We start from the raw sequence: 16,515 nt of genomic DNA on the forward strand, positions 1-16,515 counted from the left end.
AGGAGATACAGGCACCATTACTGCCAGCAAGAGGGATGAGCTTCCTGGGGATGGCATTAGATTTGACAGGAGTAGTAGGATGTAGGAATGGCAGTGACTAGCAGCATTCTATTTGGTCCCACCATGGCTGTTGTGATGGTCAATAATGAAAGGAGTTGCTGTATTGACGTGTGGTGGGGACTCTGCACATACCCCTCCCTGTGCCTGTTTCTCACCCCTCCCTGAGCTGTGAGTGACTTCTGTCTTCATTGCATTAATTTGCTGCACGGGAGGAACCTGCAGGGTATCAGTGTGATGGATTCATGGTTTAGCTCTTTCCAGCTCTCAGCCCTTGACACCTCAGCAAGCCTGTAATCCTGGTGTTTGTTACTGCTCATGGTGTGCACAGCCACACTGAGGGCCAGGAGGGAACCTGAGGTGGAACTCAGTGCTTTCCACAGCACTGACTCCTTCCCTTATTAACAAATACTGAAGCATACTGGCCAAGTAACAGTACTGGTTTCCTGTAGGATATGGTTCCACAAACTATAAAGGCAGACCTGGTCACTGGGCTCTGGCCAACTGTTCTCCCTGTGGCTGGGCGAGTTCATGCCAGGGAGCCACATCCTTATACTTGCATGATCCTTATAAAAAACTTTCGCTGTCTTAACAGATAATCATCTGCATATAGTAGGAGTTTTAATACACAGAATTCAATGGAAAAAGGGATAGCCTCTGGTTCGTGGGAAAATTTACTGTCCAGGGGTTATCTCAAGTCGTTCTTGATTTTTTTAGGTACTTGCTTCTTCCAGTGCATCATTCTTTTTAAGAAAAGTTTATTTTCTTCACTTTCAAAAAGCCGCAGAGCTCCAACTTTCCATACTTAGCAGTTATTTCTCTTTGCTGTCACAACTGGTCTCCAACAGCCTGCCCAGAAATATTAATGGCCTTGTGTTACTCTATTATGAAGGCATTTTTAAAAAATAGGAAGTTCTCCTGAAAATTCAGGATTTACTATTTTAAAGGAATAAGTTTTTAACACCACCATATTGCCCAGCTTTTCTTCCAAATCACACAATTTTGTAAGAAAGAGAAATACTGTTTAGTAATAATCCATCAGTAACTGTGTACAAGAAACTGTAGTATGCAGATAGTTTCATTCTGATGTAATATATTCTTTTGTATTAAAAAATATCTCTAAAAGACTAAGCATCTGGATGAATAGCTGAACCTTGTTCTGTTTCTAAAGTATTTTATACTGCTTCATTGGAGAAGTTACTTATTTTTAGGAATTCTATTAAGCAGAAAAAACATGTTAAAATTAAAATTAAATGTATTATTTTTGTGAGAGATGGGGAGATTTAATGCAGTACACATCTGCGATTTTTGGTACAGTTAATTTCTGTATTTGTTTTAAAATCCTATCTGTATGTAGTTAAATTTATGTAAAAGACACAGTAAGGAGCACTGGAGTTCAACTAGGTGAAGTGTCAGCATGTATATTTGGATCATGTCCATGCTGAGGTCACAAAACAGCTAAGCAAAAGTAACCAGCTCTTCCTGGAGAAAGGGAGACACAAAGTAAGAAAGACTAATGAAGTTGGAAGTTGGAGCTACAGCTTTGGGCTTTTTTGTGGTTGTATTGTTTTCTTTTTTAAAATCACTTCTGCAAATCCTGCCTGCTCTGCTGCTTCCTGCTCCCAGACACAGCCTGTCTGACTGTGCCCAAGGACTGGAGACAGGAGCAGAGAGAAAAGAGGTGGAAACTGGAACGTGCAGTGTAGCCATGCAGACTGGCACCACTGTCTGCCCTGCCCAGGATTAGAAGCAGTGAAAAGGAATTGCCTCTTTTCCCAGATTAAGGACTCAGCAGCCACGGTGTGGGGATGTGACAGTTCCATGAAAGACACTTTACATGGTACCAGGTCAGACTGTGTAAAGATGCGCTTCCTTTAGCAACAAGAGCTGGTGCTTTTGTGGCAGAAAAAGAATAGCCCAATTCAGTGTGTCCCTGAGGCTCAACCCCATTTTTGTTCTTGTTTTTCCCCAAGGTTTCAGCCGAGCAGCACTACCCTTTGGTTTGGTGAGGAGGGAGCTCTCCTGCGAAGGCTACTCCATCGACCTGCGGTGTCCGGGCAGCGATGTCATCATGATAGAAAGCGCCAACTACGGACGGACAGACGACAAGATCTGTGATGCTGACCCTTTCCAGATGGAGAACACGGAATGCTTCCTTCCAGACGCCTACAAAATTATGACACAAAGGTAAAAACATACATGTCGTGGTGAGGACTAACGAGGAACAACGTCTGCATTAATACAGGGAGAGGTAGATGCTGGAGAAATGTTGAGTTGTGATTGCCACTTTGCTATTCAGGTACTATTGTTTCTATCTAGTAATATTTAAAGGAAATAGAAACTACCAGTTGCAATTAGAGGTTTTGGGGTTTTTTAATTCTGTAAACAAATGTTAAAAAGCAGAAAGATACAAGGAGAATGAAATAATTCAGTTTTTGGAGATTCCCTATCTCCTTGTCTTTCAGGGGGTCAAATAGCCCTGAGAATTTTTCCAAATGGCTGCTGTATTTTTCAGTAAATGCAGTAAATTCCCACCGTAGTTCCTAGCAGTAGTTCCCTCCAATGGAAAATGTCAGAATGATTGCATGCCAGGATGATTATATGTCATTATACACGTGTCTACGAGCATACAGGTGCATATAAGCACAAGCTAGTGACAGGGCTTGACATTCAGAGAAGACAGAAGAACCAACCAAGAATCATAAAGCCATTTAGGTTGAAAAAGACTTTTTAAGTTCATCAAATCCAACCATTAGCCTCGTGCTGCCAATTCCACCTCTAAATCATGTCGCCAACTGCCAGTAAAAGTATTTTTATTTCAAAAGGTGCATGAGAGCTCAGATTCACAGAAAGTCCTGTGCTAAAGGCTGCGTATGGGCAGCAGCCACCTACTACTGACAGTTGTGGAAATGTCAGTACAAGTAAGTCAGTGGCATAAACTAAAAGCTTGAATGAGTTCAGGATTGGCTGGAAGTTTTCCTCACAGTGCCTTTTTCCTAGGGTGAGGAATCTGAACAAAAAGGGGGTGGGAATAACCTGGAAGCTTTCTGGTGCCTCTACACAGATGTGTCAAATGAAGTATGCAAGTTGTCCTGCCTTCTGTGCTCCATTTCCTCTGTTTTGTTTGAACATGGTAACACCTAGTCCCATAGTCATCTCTTAAAAATAGCCTTCCATTTTGATTTACTGATTCACTTAAGTTGTCATGAGTGGGACTCTTACAATTTGATATAATTTTTATATGAATATGCAGATGTTTTTTACTTCTGTAGTCAAATATTTGGGCTGGATCTTGGACTTCAATTTCAAATGCTGGAGGTAAATTAAGGATATTAGGTCTTTTATTTCTTGTTCTGGGTTGAACCTGTGGCTTGTTTTGTGATCAGTAAGGGAAAGGCTTCATTGCTACACTGTTAAAAAGGTAATATAACTTCTTTAAATCGTGTTTGAGTTATCTTCTTGTGGTTCGAGTTCGTAGTTGTTAATTAGATCAAGCCAGATTTCCATCGAGACTGCAGCAGCAGTGTCATCATCCTCTAATCTGTCAACTCCCTTTGAAACCACCTTCAATTGCTTTTGTAAATGTAGTGCCTCTCTCTAGACTTCCTTGTTGTGTAAAATGCGTGTTGTGTTTTGATCAAAGTCTTCCTTATGTTCGCTGCAAATATACAGATTAGGGTAGTCAGAGACAAATATAGAGGCACAGTCTTGCTTGAAGTGACATCAGACTGTTGCTGAAAAGCTGAAATTTCAATCTTTCAGTTAATCAGCTGTAAAAATATGATAGCAGAGTGTATTTTTGAACTTCCCCCATCTTCTACTCTTATGCTTTGTTCAACATTAAAATAAAATTGTGATCACATGGGGGACATTGGTTCAGATTATGCTCAAAGAGTTTTTCGTTTTTGTTCTCTTTTTTTTTTGTCTGAACAAATGGCAAAGATCATTTGACACTTTGCTTTCTATTTTTGTCTGACATTTATAGCAATTTGGAAGTTTGCTTTCATAGTTTTCTTTCTTAGATCCTGTCATTAAGTAGAAAAGATGTCTCTTGTCTTGCTTATTTTTTTCCAAAATTGCTCAATTTGTGTTAAATTGCAAGCATAGAAGAATGTTGCAAATTTCTTATGAAATATTAAAAGTTCTTATATCTCGTTTATTTATAACTGCATCGTGATTGTAATTTTTTGTTGTCTCAGGCAAATTGTTGTTTGGTACTCAGCACATGTCCTTGATCTGATATATTAAAGTAACACATCAGCTATATTTTGATGGCAGCAATTGCATAGAAAAATCTGACCTGAAGGACTATCAGGTTCATTGCTTTTCCTTTTTTATTTATTGTTTAAAACTTTTCATGACAGTGAAATTTTCTCTGCCATTGGAAATAAGCAGCAATAGTTTCCATATTTCTACTTAAAATCTTGCAGTGTTTACTTTTAAGGACCATTTTTTATCACTTCAGTCAACTGTGTTACCACTGCATTTGACCACTCAATTCAGTTTAGATGTACAGTTAAATGTAGTTCTGCAGCAATTACTAAGTGCTCATTATTCATTTGCAACATTAATCCACAGCTTTTGCACAGCAACTACATCTTCTGCAATTACAAGGTGAAAACACGAGCTTAATGAGATCAATACTGTGAAATCTGAAGACTGAAAAATAAGATGAGGTTTCCAGTTTAACACAAAGCCATGTGATCACGAGCCCTGCTCCGCTTCCAGAGAGTTTGAGATAGCAGCACACAGACCTTGCCAGTGTCCACTGATGCATCAGCTCCTCTTTCTCAGAACGAGCTGCTACTTAATCTTTTCTACCTCACCCTATTCTTTCTTTGCAGCAGTTCTCAAAAGATTTTTGACTTAATGCGTTCCTAGGAAGCCTGACTAGAACACTAATGACTTCATTGCTTTGCTTTTACCTCTGTAAAGTAGTTATTAAATTTTTAGTCCCTGATTGAAATTACATCCCAATTATTCCAGGATAAAGTCTTTCAGATGTATTTAGATTCTATGTAAACTTCAGACTGGCATGGTTGAAATTAAAGCTTTGAAGAAAGAGACTAGATCTTTAGAAAATCCTTCTCCTCTTTCACACTTCTCTGATAATTAACCCCAGCGTTTGCATACCATCAAGTTTGAGAGATTCTACCACATGCTGCAGTTCAGTACAGAAATAAGCTAATTTCTGGAATATTTGGTGAGTAAGTAGCATAAGTGAGTGACAGAGGACCCATGTTTCAGGCACGTTTTAGTTCTTAAAATAGTCCAACTCCTCTGTGCTCCGCTGTCCTTTAGCAGGGACAAATCTCCTCTGTTTCCTTTTCATTTAAAAAGAAATTAAGTGAACAGGGAAGCAGAAGATGCAAAGCAGCCTGAGGAAATTGCTCTAGTTGCTTGCTCATAAAGTGCATTTGCGTGGCTGTAGCAGAAACTGTCATGAAACTTTGAAGCTGATAAGGCTAATACTGCTTTTTATAGGCACGGCAGAGATCTGAAAATTAACAGCATAAAATTTACTTATGACCTCGCACTATCCATTTCTGTGGCAAGCGGATTGCAGGTGGATCTTGTGAGTTCTGTTCAAACCACCTGGGTGTTTATGAACATTTTCTGTCTCCAGTGTCTCCTATGGTCTGGACCATAGGTAAAAGAATAACAGATATTTAATAGATATTTCTAGATATGTACTTAAAATATATTTTAGATCAAAAGTCTCTTATGTGTGTAATAGTATAGTGGAATAATAAGATGCTAAGATGGATTCTTGCATGTTGGGATTATTCTTTTTGAATTGCAATTTAATGAGTTGGTTAGTAGGAATCATTTTTCCAGTCCTAAATTTTTTGTTTAGGAGAAGTTCAGAGTTATTTGTTGTCACAATTGGATAATGATTTTGTGATTCCAGGACAGAAAAATTAGTTTTTTTTTAATGACTATGTATTTAAATATATACTTGAATGGTGTGGCAGATAATAATTTGGAATTATATAATTTGAAATCTTGATAAACCCCATAGTTTGAAAATGGCGGGTCTGTTCCAATCTCTACAGCTTATTTTTTGAGCAACTGTAGTTATTACTATTGTTGGGGCTAGTAGAAAATTAGTATTTTGTATTTGAAGAAAACAAACCCTATTCACTCAGAATCTATGGAATCATTCACATAGATGGAAAATTCAAACTTTTTTTTTTTGACAGCTGTCCTAGGTTGGCAGCCAAATTAAGTTTAGAAGGAAACTTGTAATACAGGCTAAAATACCTTGAACTTTTAAATAGAACTGTATGTTCTCTGATCTGATACCAAGAATATTGTTGTAAACATTGAAAAGAAGAAAATTCAAAGAAGTTTAGACTTCTTTTGCAGACCACATAAACACCTACATTAAAAAAAATAGTCTCACATTGGGATATTCAGTTTATTTTGGATAAATTTTTTATCTGCAACAGAAAGGCAGTTACATCAGTTCTGCACTGAAATAGCCTTTAAATTCTATTTTCACCTACAATTTATACTATAATTGTGGCTATTGTGTACTTTAAATCTTTGCTAAGCATATTTAATCAGTATAATTTTGCTTTCTAAATATGCACAAACAAGGCAAACCTCATTTTCCATAGGTGAGCTACACATAAAAGTATGTCAGGTATAATAGATGAACTTAAGCAATGGTAATTTTTTTTTAGATACTCTTCCCTTTTAAAACATTGCTGCAGAAAAGTAAAAGGATTGAAAGAGGAATAAATCCTCTTCAGCAGTGTTTGTTTTTTCCTGTTACATCTATCCTGTCCTATCTATAGCACAAGCAACACATGTACCTTCAATTACCATGTCCATCATGACACCAGTGACGAGTTCACGCCTGGGTTTTTGTTACCATGAACTTTTCTCCCCTGGCAATGCTCTTAACCTGTTCCGTCCATCATCCCTCTGCAGACAGCTGCACTTCAGCAGAGGGATTTCACAACGTGAGAAAAGCACCCCTGCCCTGCTGAGTGACCAAGGCAGAGCTGAAGGAAGCAGCACATCCATTCCTTCTCCCAGGATTTCTTCATGCATCCCATGGGAGATTGGAAGACTGGAGATGTTCATTCTTTTCCATCTATTCACACGTCCAAGAAATAGGTCATTTTGAAAACTCGTATATATAAAGGAGTGAGACATTTTTGAAAGAAAATAAAATGAGTTCTATTTCAAAGGACTCATCTCTCAAGCCCTCTTTCCTGTTCCTGCTTGTCAGGTCTGCAGAGAAAGCACTGTCACACCATATTAGTGTCCTTTCAAATGAAAACAAGTTTGGTCTGTTCTGTAATGGGAGTGGATAAAGCAAATCTTCCACTGGACTCCAAGCTTGGGTGAAATCTATAACTGATGAATCTCATTCATTGTAGCAAAACGGTGTAATCAAAAGGAAACTTGGCAGAGGGTGCTTTGCTGATAGAATGCAGAGCCTGCTGTGGGTCACTGCAGACCTGAATTCCAGCCTGTGCAAGATTTCCAAAGAGAAGCATTTCAGAGCCTCTTTCAAAAACAGCTCCTTCAGCCAGGGGCCAGGGTTGATTCAGTGTTTAAACTGCAGCACACTTCAGATTGGCATTTCTTGGTGGTATGACGTACAGCCTTTTCCATGGGCTGGATTTCATCCTTTGCCATTTGGAGCTGCCTGTAATTGAGGCAGTGGCACACTGCACTTCGGGGGTCTGCCAGGCTTAGGCAAGGGCTCTGCTGACCCCTGCTGCTATCCCTGCTTTTTCCCTTGCTTTTCCTTCTGCAGCCGAAGGTTGCGTCTCTTTGCTAAAGATACTATCAGGTGAAAAGTGTTTTTGAATAACAGGTACAGCTTGCCTTTTTCTGCTTTCTGCATGTCTTTTTCCTTTTTAAGTCAGAGAAATCCCAGTGCTGATGGCAGGGCACACAGACTGTTGTGCCTCGGGTACGTTCTTGGAATTTGCACACATCGGAAGTTCTGTCGTACTGATGCTGATCTCACAAACGAGGACTTTTTGCTTTGGCATGCCAGTGCCTTCTGATCCAGCTTGCTTACAACTGCTTCACAAAACATTTACCATACAACATCATCAACATTGGACATTTCTTTTCTTAAGCACACTTTTAAAACTAAGACTTCAATTAATCTGAAATAGATCTTAGTACAGCAGTCAACACTGTGACTATTTTGATGTAGCAGAATCTTAAAATGCTCTTTATTGTGAAACTAAGCTTTTCACAATACTGAGCTGTGGCCAGATTGATTTTTGTTTTGCTTTCTATGTGTTAGTCACAGACTTAGTTAAGACTCAAATACGAAGAAAAAAAGCAGAAATACGTGTAGTCTGTTTTCATGAGCAAGGCATAATCACAGAGCCCAGAAGGTTCCTGAAATACACTTCAGTCCTTGCCGTTATTACAGCAGAAAACAGTAATACCCGTGACTGAGAAGAACCTTTTCTGGCATTGTGTATTTTCACTATCATTAATTCCTAATATGAAAGTAGTAGGTCTAGTTTTACTCATTAAAAATAGGGATTTGTTAATGGGGTTGTTCTGTCATGGCATTACTTAGTAAATGAAATAGAAATCCTCATATTACAAAGTTCTTAGCAGTCAGGTGAAGGGAAATAGCTGTCAGTGGTACTTGATCATCATTTTGCAGTGTGTTCTATTTTAATTTCCTGCAGAGGAAATTTTTTTACTCACATGCAAACACATAACACATGAACGCGTGGCTGTAGTCGTGACATCGGACAGGCTGCAAAGGAAACAACAAAAGGATCATTCATACCAGCTAATTACATTTAAAATTTAGATTTAGTTTGCTTCAAAAAATATGGGATTCATTATTTTTCTAGGGTGGAGCTTGATAGTCTATTTAGCTTTCATATCTTTTATGCAAGTAGTTTTCTTCCTTTATTATTGGCAAAACCACAATCAAATTCTTCTTAAGTCAGCGTATCTCTTATCTGGCAGGATCATATATACGCACTCATCAGTCTTTCCTTGCTATTCATGGGGTGAAAATAAATGTAACTAACTGTACATACACATACATAAAATTTAAGTATTTTATGCTGTTGCTTGTGTATTTGAACTTCATATAAAATACGTGCTTCAGCCTATGGTTTTCTTGTGGTTTTTTTTCTGTTTGCTGAAATGGGCTTTACTAGGTGTGCACACTGTTTAGCCCAGTTAATCATTTACTTTATGTTTTGGGTACGTAATTGTGTCTCAGTAATTTGCTAATTTTTCAGAGAACTTGTCTGAGACAACATTGCTTAACCTTCAGCACCTTTCAGTTGAATTTTGTGTCCTCTTGAATGAGTTTGCATGAATTTTACATGGTTTTCATATTTCTAGTCTAGCCAATATAAGTTCCTGGTTCAGTTGCAGTCAAAACTTTATTATTAAGACGTTCTAATTTACTTATATATTGCTGCACCAAATTTAGTTCATATAGAATAATAATGTAATAGTTGAAACCTATTAATTCCTCCCACCCGCAATAAAACCTCTATAATACTTAGCCAAAACAGCTACATTATCTGATAAGTTGATTTAGGACTTCATACATGTGTTCATATAGCCATTTATCTCAACCCTTTCTGAGGCGACCTTTATTAAGCTGTGATGACTGCTGAATATGAAATGTAACCAAGATTATTTTTTTATTCAAATATAATTTAAATATTCATCAAAGAGGAGTTATGCTTGAAACTGACAGAGACTATTAACATCAAAAAATATAATTAACTGCACTGGGTATCATGAAGCAGAGTTAGCCAAATAGCCGAGAGGTCTAATTGCTCTAGAGTCTGAGAAGCAATAGTTTTATTTTATACTTTTGCTGTGGAATTAATAGTGATGTGGTTTCCTACACGAGGCAATTAAAAGCTGCCTGTTAAGGTTCATTGCACTATAGGAAATCTGTTGAGTATCACTTAGTAAACAGAACTGACATGGAATAGGTACATGAAGATGGGCAGAGCAGGGTATAGATCATAAATTAGGACAGATTAATATGAATTAAATATATGTAAGTAAATTATGAGTACTTTCTAGTGTTAAAAGTCAGCAGTAGCCATGAAAGTGAAAAGTTTTCATTAGTAACACAAAGGAAATGGAATTTAAAAATTATTACAGTGAAGATGTTTAATTCAGAGGAAAGAAATAGAAGAGTAACATGGGTTTAAAAATTAAAAACTACAGAGTAGTGGAGAAATTAGCAGATCTCATATTCTGTAAATGTCTTTCTGCCACAGAATAATCTCCTACTTACAATAAAAAGAACCTTCTGACCTTTGTGGCTCAATTAAGCTTTTAGTTGTATTCAACAAGAAAAGTTTTTTTTATTGAATCCCATAGATTCTGCCTGTGCCCAGAGTATACATTCTAAAAAGGGATGGCCATATTTGTGGTATTTTGACATTAATGAGGTTGCTGAAATGGAAGAGTTTAAGGATCAAAGATACAAGCAATGGTGCAATTTTACAGCATTTTTTTTCCTCTCTAATAATAAAATTGCGATTTAATTGCTTAATAAGTGGGCCATGATTACTGAAAGACATAGATAATTTCCCTCTTTCCATTTTATCTTCTCCATATTTCAGAACAATAATTAGGAAAAATGCTACTACTACAACTGAAAGAAGTTCTTATTTTTTTTCTCTTCATGTAATAACTATGAATGAAATGAGTTTGCATGTGTGTCCTTTAGTCTAGTATGATACTCAGCTTCTCTGGTTTTTAGGAAGCAATCTAAACAACTAATGTCATACTGGTAAAATAAAATCACACAAAGAATTCAACTAGAATTCCTGCTTTCTATAAAGATTGGCTGCCTGTTTCATACATTATTTAGCAGGCTTACCCTGTTTATATCAGTGACATAAGAGTGCGTGCTACTTTCTCAGAAGAGCACTGTCTTTGCCGCTTCACAGCACAGTGCCTTGTACTCCCAGGCTTGCACATGGTGTTAGCAGATATTTAAAGCACTTCAGCTTAACATTTTATAGGTCATGATGAACTGAGCCTATAAAACAAGTTACTGCAATGAAGTTAATGCAGTCTTAGGAGTGTTACATAGACCGAATACTCAATATTCAGGATATTTTTAGCCCACTGTAGACGTATCAATGGGAAGGAAAGGTTCTTACCATGAGGAGTTTATTTCCATGTCCAACCTGATTTACAATACACTTAGAGTACAGAAGCCTTGCTACAAATTTACTATTGAAAGCCATTTTTTTCAGGTTTACCCGGTAATACAGTAACTATAGGAACCTTTGAATTTCAAATAGTTCTACTACACACACACATACACACATACACACATACACATGCAAAACAGAAAAACAAGAGAAGAAATTAGGCAGAAAAATAATTTAATTGGGCAAGCTACTCTGAGCAAAGTCATGCACCTTGAACACCTTGGAGGAAGCATCCTCCATCTTACTCGTCAGTGACACCAACCTGTACCAATTATGTTTCATCTGGCAAGATGTGTATTTTGCTGTTGTAGGTGCAAAGGCATCCATGTTCCTTTCTTAGTAGTAATCTGTGATCTTGAACCTTACTGTTCATTGCTTCTCTCAGATACCTTGCTACTTGTGATATACATCTGTATAATGTATGTCTATTATATTGACATACATCTATATAATTTGGAAATGTATTTAATACACACATTTTTTGCAGCCCTATAAAATTGTTTTGCCACAACTCAAGAGTTTGTGCTCTGTCTATTAAATACTTTCTTTTAGGCTGAATTGTGAGTGTAGCAATAACGTGACAGTTCTGAACCCATAATCTTTCCCTGTTTACTGAATTTATTACAGACATTGAGTTCAACTCTACTGTTACACTCATGAAACTGTAGGTGTTTTCTCATCTAGGAGGTAGCAGCAGTGATATTACTTTCAGTATATTATTCTGGTGCCAGCATCACTGGTGGGTATGAAAAACATAATTTACTTTGTGTATTTAGCTTTCTTGGATAATTTTGCTGCCTTTTTGACACAGATACAGCAAAAGAACACCTCCTGGAGTCACATTTAAAACAGGAGCACTTTGGGTAATGTACTGTAGACAGAACACATATGAGTTAGAGCTCACTTATCATGAATGCCATCAGCAGTGCCTTGTTGCTTTCTTATCAGCCACTTCCTGCTGTCAGCCCAGTGCTTATTTCAATAGTAAGGGATTTGCATCAAATGTAACACAGCATTGTGTATGGCTAACATGCGGTTTTTAATTGTGCAGGCACACCAGTCTCCTTCAGTGGTAGACAGTTTCATAAAAGGATTAGATCATGGATATTTTTGACACAATTAAAGATTATCTGTGCATTGACAAAGTGAAGCCAGTGAATTTTCTGATGAATGTTTTACAGTGATGAATTTGCTTGGCTTGTGTAAAAACCTACTGCAGAATAGAGAGGATTTTTGTAGATGTGGGAACAAGCAAACCGAAGCAGTCTTCTAAACTTTCTTGGGCTCAAAACTGGAAGTTCCAGGAAGCAGAGAGTGCACAGTTCAAATCAGTAACTTAAACCCTTAACTTTGGATTGCAAAGAGAAAGTGGGATTGTGCTTTCCTAGTTAGAACAACATACTTTTGCAGTGGAAGTTCTATACCTGGAAGCTCTGCAGGCTTTCCAGATGATAATTAGATCCAGACATCACTGGAATATATATATATTCATATTCTAATGAATAACAGTGCTTTTGTGACAGGCATTCCTCTCAGAAGAAAAGAAAGTACTTGTAGTGAGGACTCTCAGACACATTTTAATAGGAAATGACACCACTGTTACAGAGTTGATTAAAGATCTACCAAGGGACACTTCTGGAAAAAATCAGCAGATGAAATGAGAAAAGTTGTAATTTTATTATTACTTATTACTTATCAGTTAAATACACGTAACTTTAAGGCCATGAAATCTGCAGTTAAAATTATGAGGAAAAGGACTGTACCTTCTTGCTAGCAGATTGCATTTTTATAAATCTCTTAAAATAACCAAATTGTCTTTTGCCTCTTGCTCAGCATTTTACTCTGAGTTCTGTTGAGCTGTATAAATGAGTCACTCTGCAGCCCTATGGAGTTGGTGGATATGCAGCAATGGGCACATGGCCTCTGGTGATGAAAATAACAACCCAAAAAGGGGATATTCCCCAAGGCAAGTTTACAAAAAACAATTTATTCTTTTTCACCCTGTAAAACTCATCTTACATGCAGGATCTCTTGCATTATTACAAACTCTAATCCTCTGAGTGGGTAATTAACGGACCAGAAAAGCCATTTGTGGAAAGAAAGAGCCATAAGGGTGAAAAATATTTCTCTGCTGAATGATCTTTAAGGAGTAAATAATTACAAGAGTGAGAGGTTTGGGATGACCAATCTAAATCTGAACATAATTAGGATGAACACAGTTTGAAAATCGAAGCAGTTGGCATGTGCAACAATTTTCATTTCAGAAGACTAATTAAATATTTAAAAGCCCCAAACCCCTCACTATTCACAGAAAAATAGCCTGACACAAAAGGGTCTGTAACTTTGCAGATAATTAGGAAGGGTTATAGGGGAAAAATCACGGATTGGCTCCAAGGTTGTGCAAGGTCACGTCTTATTATGGTGTATCTTTTATATGGTCTGATAACAAGATCTTGCTAATTTAATCTAAGTAGGGCATCCCATAGCGATTTCCCATTTCCCTTGTTAAAAATATGATCATTTTTCCATATGCTGACTGCAATAGGTGAACATTTTTGTAAATAATTTCTCCTAATTGATACAGGCTATACAATTTTTAATTATTCAAAGTGAATGCATGTGTTAAAGTTGAGTTAGGGTTGCGCCCACTGCATGCCCCCTGTGAAGTTGTCCTCAGCCTGCCTGTTGCACAGGGAAACCAAAGGACTCTATGGAATCTGGTTGTCCCAGTGGCCAGTTCTGAAAATGACTAAATCTTAATTTCCTTTTAGAGGCAAAATAGGTTTTTTTTGTTGAGGATGCATTTCTGTATGCAGAAGAGATGTGTTAAAATCAGGAGACCGATAGCGAATCAAGCTGAATTTGCATTGCACAGGCCTGGAGGTCTGGTGGAAGTGTCAGCATTGAAAGTGTACAAAGGCTTCTATTTCATCAAACAAATAACAAATCATTCCTGTCATCTAAAACACCTTATTTTAGTAATTAAAGTGGGTGATTCTTAAAAATGTATTTCAGATCAGTGCAAATTAACGTGAAGGATAAGGCTCCATGTTTTCAGTATTGTAATTCTTAAAGTTACTCATTTAATAATGACTCAGAAGCTGTCTTGAGTTCCATAACTTTTAACTACGTTATGAATATGGTGCATGCCAAGCTATGGATAAAAAAGATCAACCGTGCTGCAAAAAAAGAATTCTAAAGGGTTTTTACTGTTATCCTATACTCTCCGCCTGGTAGTCTCTTCTCCTGCAAGTCTGTTCAGTGTTATTCCTAAGGATCAGACACTGTGCTTCAGGATTTTCTGTTGGATTTTCTATAGCTCTGCTCTAGCACTGTGCCTCTGAAATAAATGCCCCTTCGTAAAGCTCTGGGTTTATTTAAAGCCCCACGTTTCTCCCCTGAAACCTGCTCAATGCACGAGGCATGATGCTGCACTCGTGCTCATTCGGTGTGAATAATCTGTGCAAATTGCTCAGATACGACCATGCTGCACTACTAAAGTTTTCATTAGGAAGTAAGCATAGCTGCAGGCTATTTATTTTGTCTAAATGGTGAAACATTTAATTGGATCTTTTGAACTTATTACTTTTCAGCAGTGCGGATCTGCTTGGCTTAGTTGGTGTTCTAAGATGTACACTGCCTGTAATGCCGTGCTGCAGCTTGCTTGCAAATATGCATGCACATGAATAATATGACAATTATTATTATTATTATTATGAAAATTACTGTATTTCTATTTCTTATTCCTCAGGTGGGGTTGCATTAGAAACATTTTCTCTAAAGAACAGATCTCTTCTGCTTCATACTGTTACAGGGATTGGGTTTGCACCCACGCAGACCTCACCAGGAGATTGTTCCATTTACTTTGCACGCCTCATTGCATCTTTGATACTTACTTTTACTGTCCTTGATTTACAGCCATCTCCTCACAAACCCTGATTGGCTTAGTAGGCCTTTGGTATATTTGGTAGAAAGTAGTAGAGATAGAAAAGCAGGATTATAAATGCACCTACAAATATTGAGAGAAAGCAGGAGTTATTTATTCCACTGGAGTCCGCTGTTTTTTTTCTTTTCTTTTTTTTTCCTTTCCCTGTTTTATCTGATGCTCCAGTTTCAACTTAATGATAACCCCATAATAATAGCATTTACACCAATAAGAAAAGTATTAGAACAAGTATGAACTGCAACAAGAAAAACTGTTTCTGATAGCTTAGATGTGAGTAAGTGAGAAGATTTCTCATTTTAACAGTGGCTGCTTTGAACTTAGAGACGTGAATACTAAAAGGCAAATGGGTCATAACTAAATGTATTAAAGTTGTAAGAAGAGGTTGAAAGCAAGAAATATAGTTAAATGACTTGCCTTACAAGTCTGATACACATTCATTGACAGTGAATCAGACTCAGTAATTCTAAGAAAAGGCCTATGGGAGTTGCCTATTTTATGCTGTGTTTTATTGTCTATTTGGAGTTTTTGTGCTTAATGGGTACCCTTAGACTCCCACAAGATTACATTGTATAAAGAAAGCACAATTAAATATTATTGCAATTTTTTATTGGGCAAATGGAAACAAGGCTATGGGGCACCTTCTCCTATAATATTAATTATAATACACTATTTACCTTTTTTGTATGTGTTTACTTGGTAATTAGGAAGATTCAACAAATCATCAATATTATATTTTAAAAGAAAATGCAGCGAAAAAACACCCTTTTTTTTTTTTCTTCACCTCAAATATTTTTCATCCAAATCCCCCAGATTTATTACTGTAATGGTCACATTGCCAAGTGTATAGAAAATCCTAGGGCTAGTTCATGAGTTCTCAAACCAAGTTGTAGGATGCCTCACTGCTTTAGCAGTCATAGGTGAGTCACCAATATCTAGACAGAGCTCTTATGGCCAAATTCTGCTATCATACCTGCTCATGTATCTCCTTTTTTCTTTTAGATAATGAAAACTACCAGGCACAGCTCACTAAATCCATTTCCTCTTTGAGCTCAGTAAAATAGGTGCTATTTCATTTTTGCATGCTCATTCCCCTATAATGGTTTTGGGGCTTCTAACTTAAAAATATTGTTTAGAAAAACTTACAAATGAATAAGCAACGTTGTCAGTGTGTCAGGCCAGTCCCAGGATTATAGATCTATTCTTAGGGGTGTGTGGCTCTGTAGGATGTGTGCACTCGCTTATCCTGCATGGGAAGGGTAGTGCTTGAGCACTGTGGAAACAGCAGTGAGGACTGGCCAATCCTTC

The 16,515-nt window shown here is 37.4% G+C and overlaps 1 protein-coding gene across 13 annotated transcripts in view; it reads left to right on the forward strand.

Annotated features, from left to right (window-relative positions):
- ADGRL2 (adhesion G protein-coupled receptor L2) overlaps positions 1-16,515 on the forward strand; it is a 387,495-nt gene that overhangs the window by 312,113 nt on the left and 58,867 nt on the right. For all 13 annotated transcript variants that reach the window (XM_050977761.1, XM_018912304.3, XM_050977757.1 and 10 more), the window contains one exon: positions 2,031-2,244. In XM_050977761.1, coding sequence (XP_050833718.1) covers positions 2,031-2,244 — 214 coding nt within the window. The remainder of the gene's footprint in view (positions 1-2,030; positions 2,245-16,515) is intronic.

This window comes from Serinus canaria, chromosome 8, assembly GCF_022539315.1.
Source record: "Serinus canaria isolate serCan28SL12 chromosome 8, serCan2020, whole genome shotgun sequence".
Taxonomy (NCBI): Eukaryota; Metazoa; Chordata; class Aves; order Passeriformes; family Fringillidae; genus Serinus; species Serinus canaria.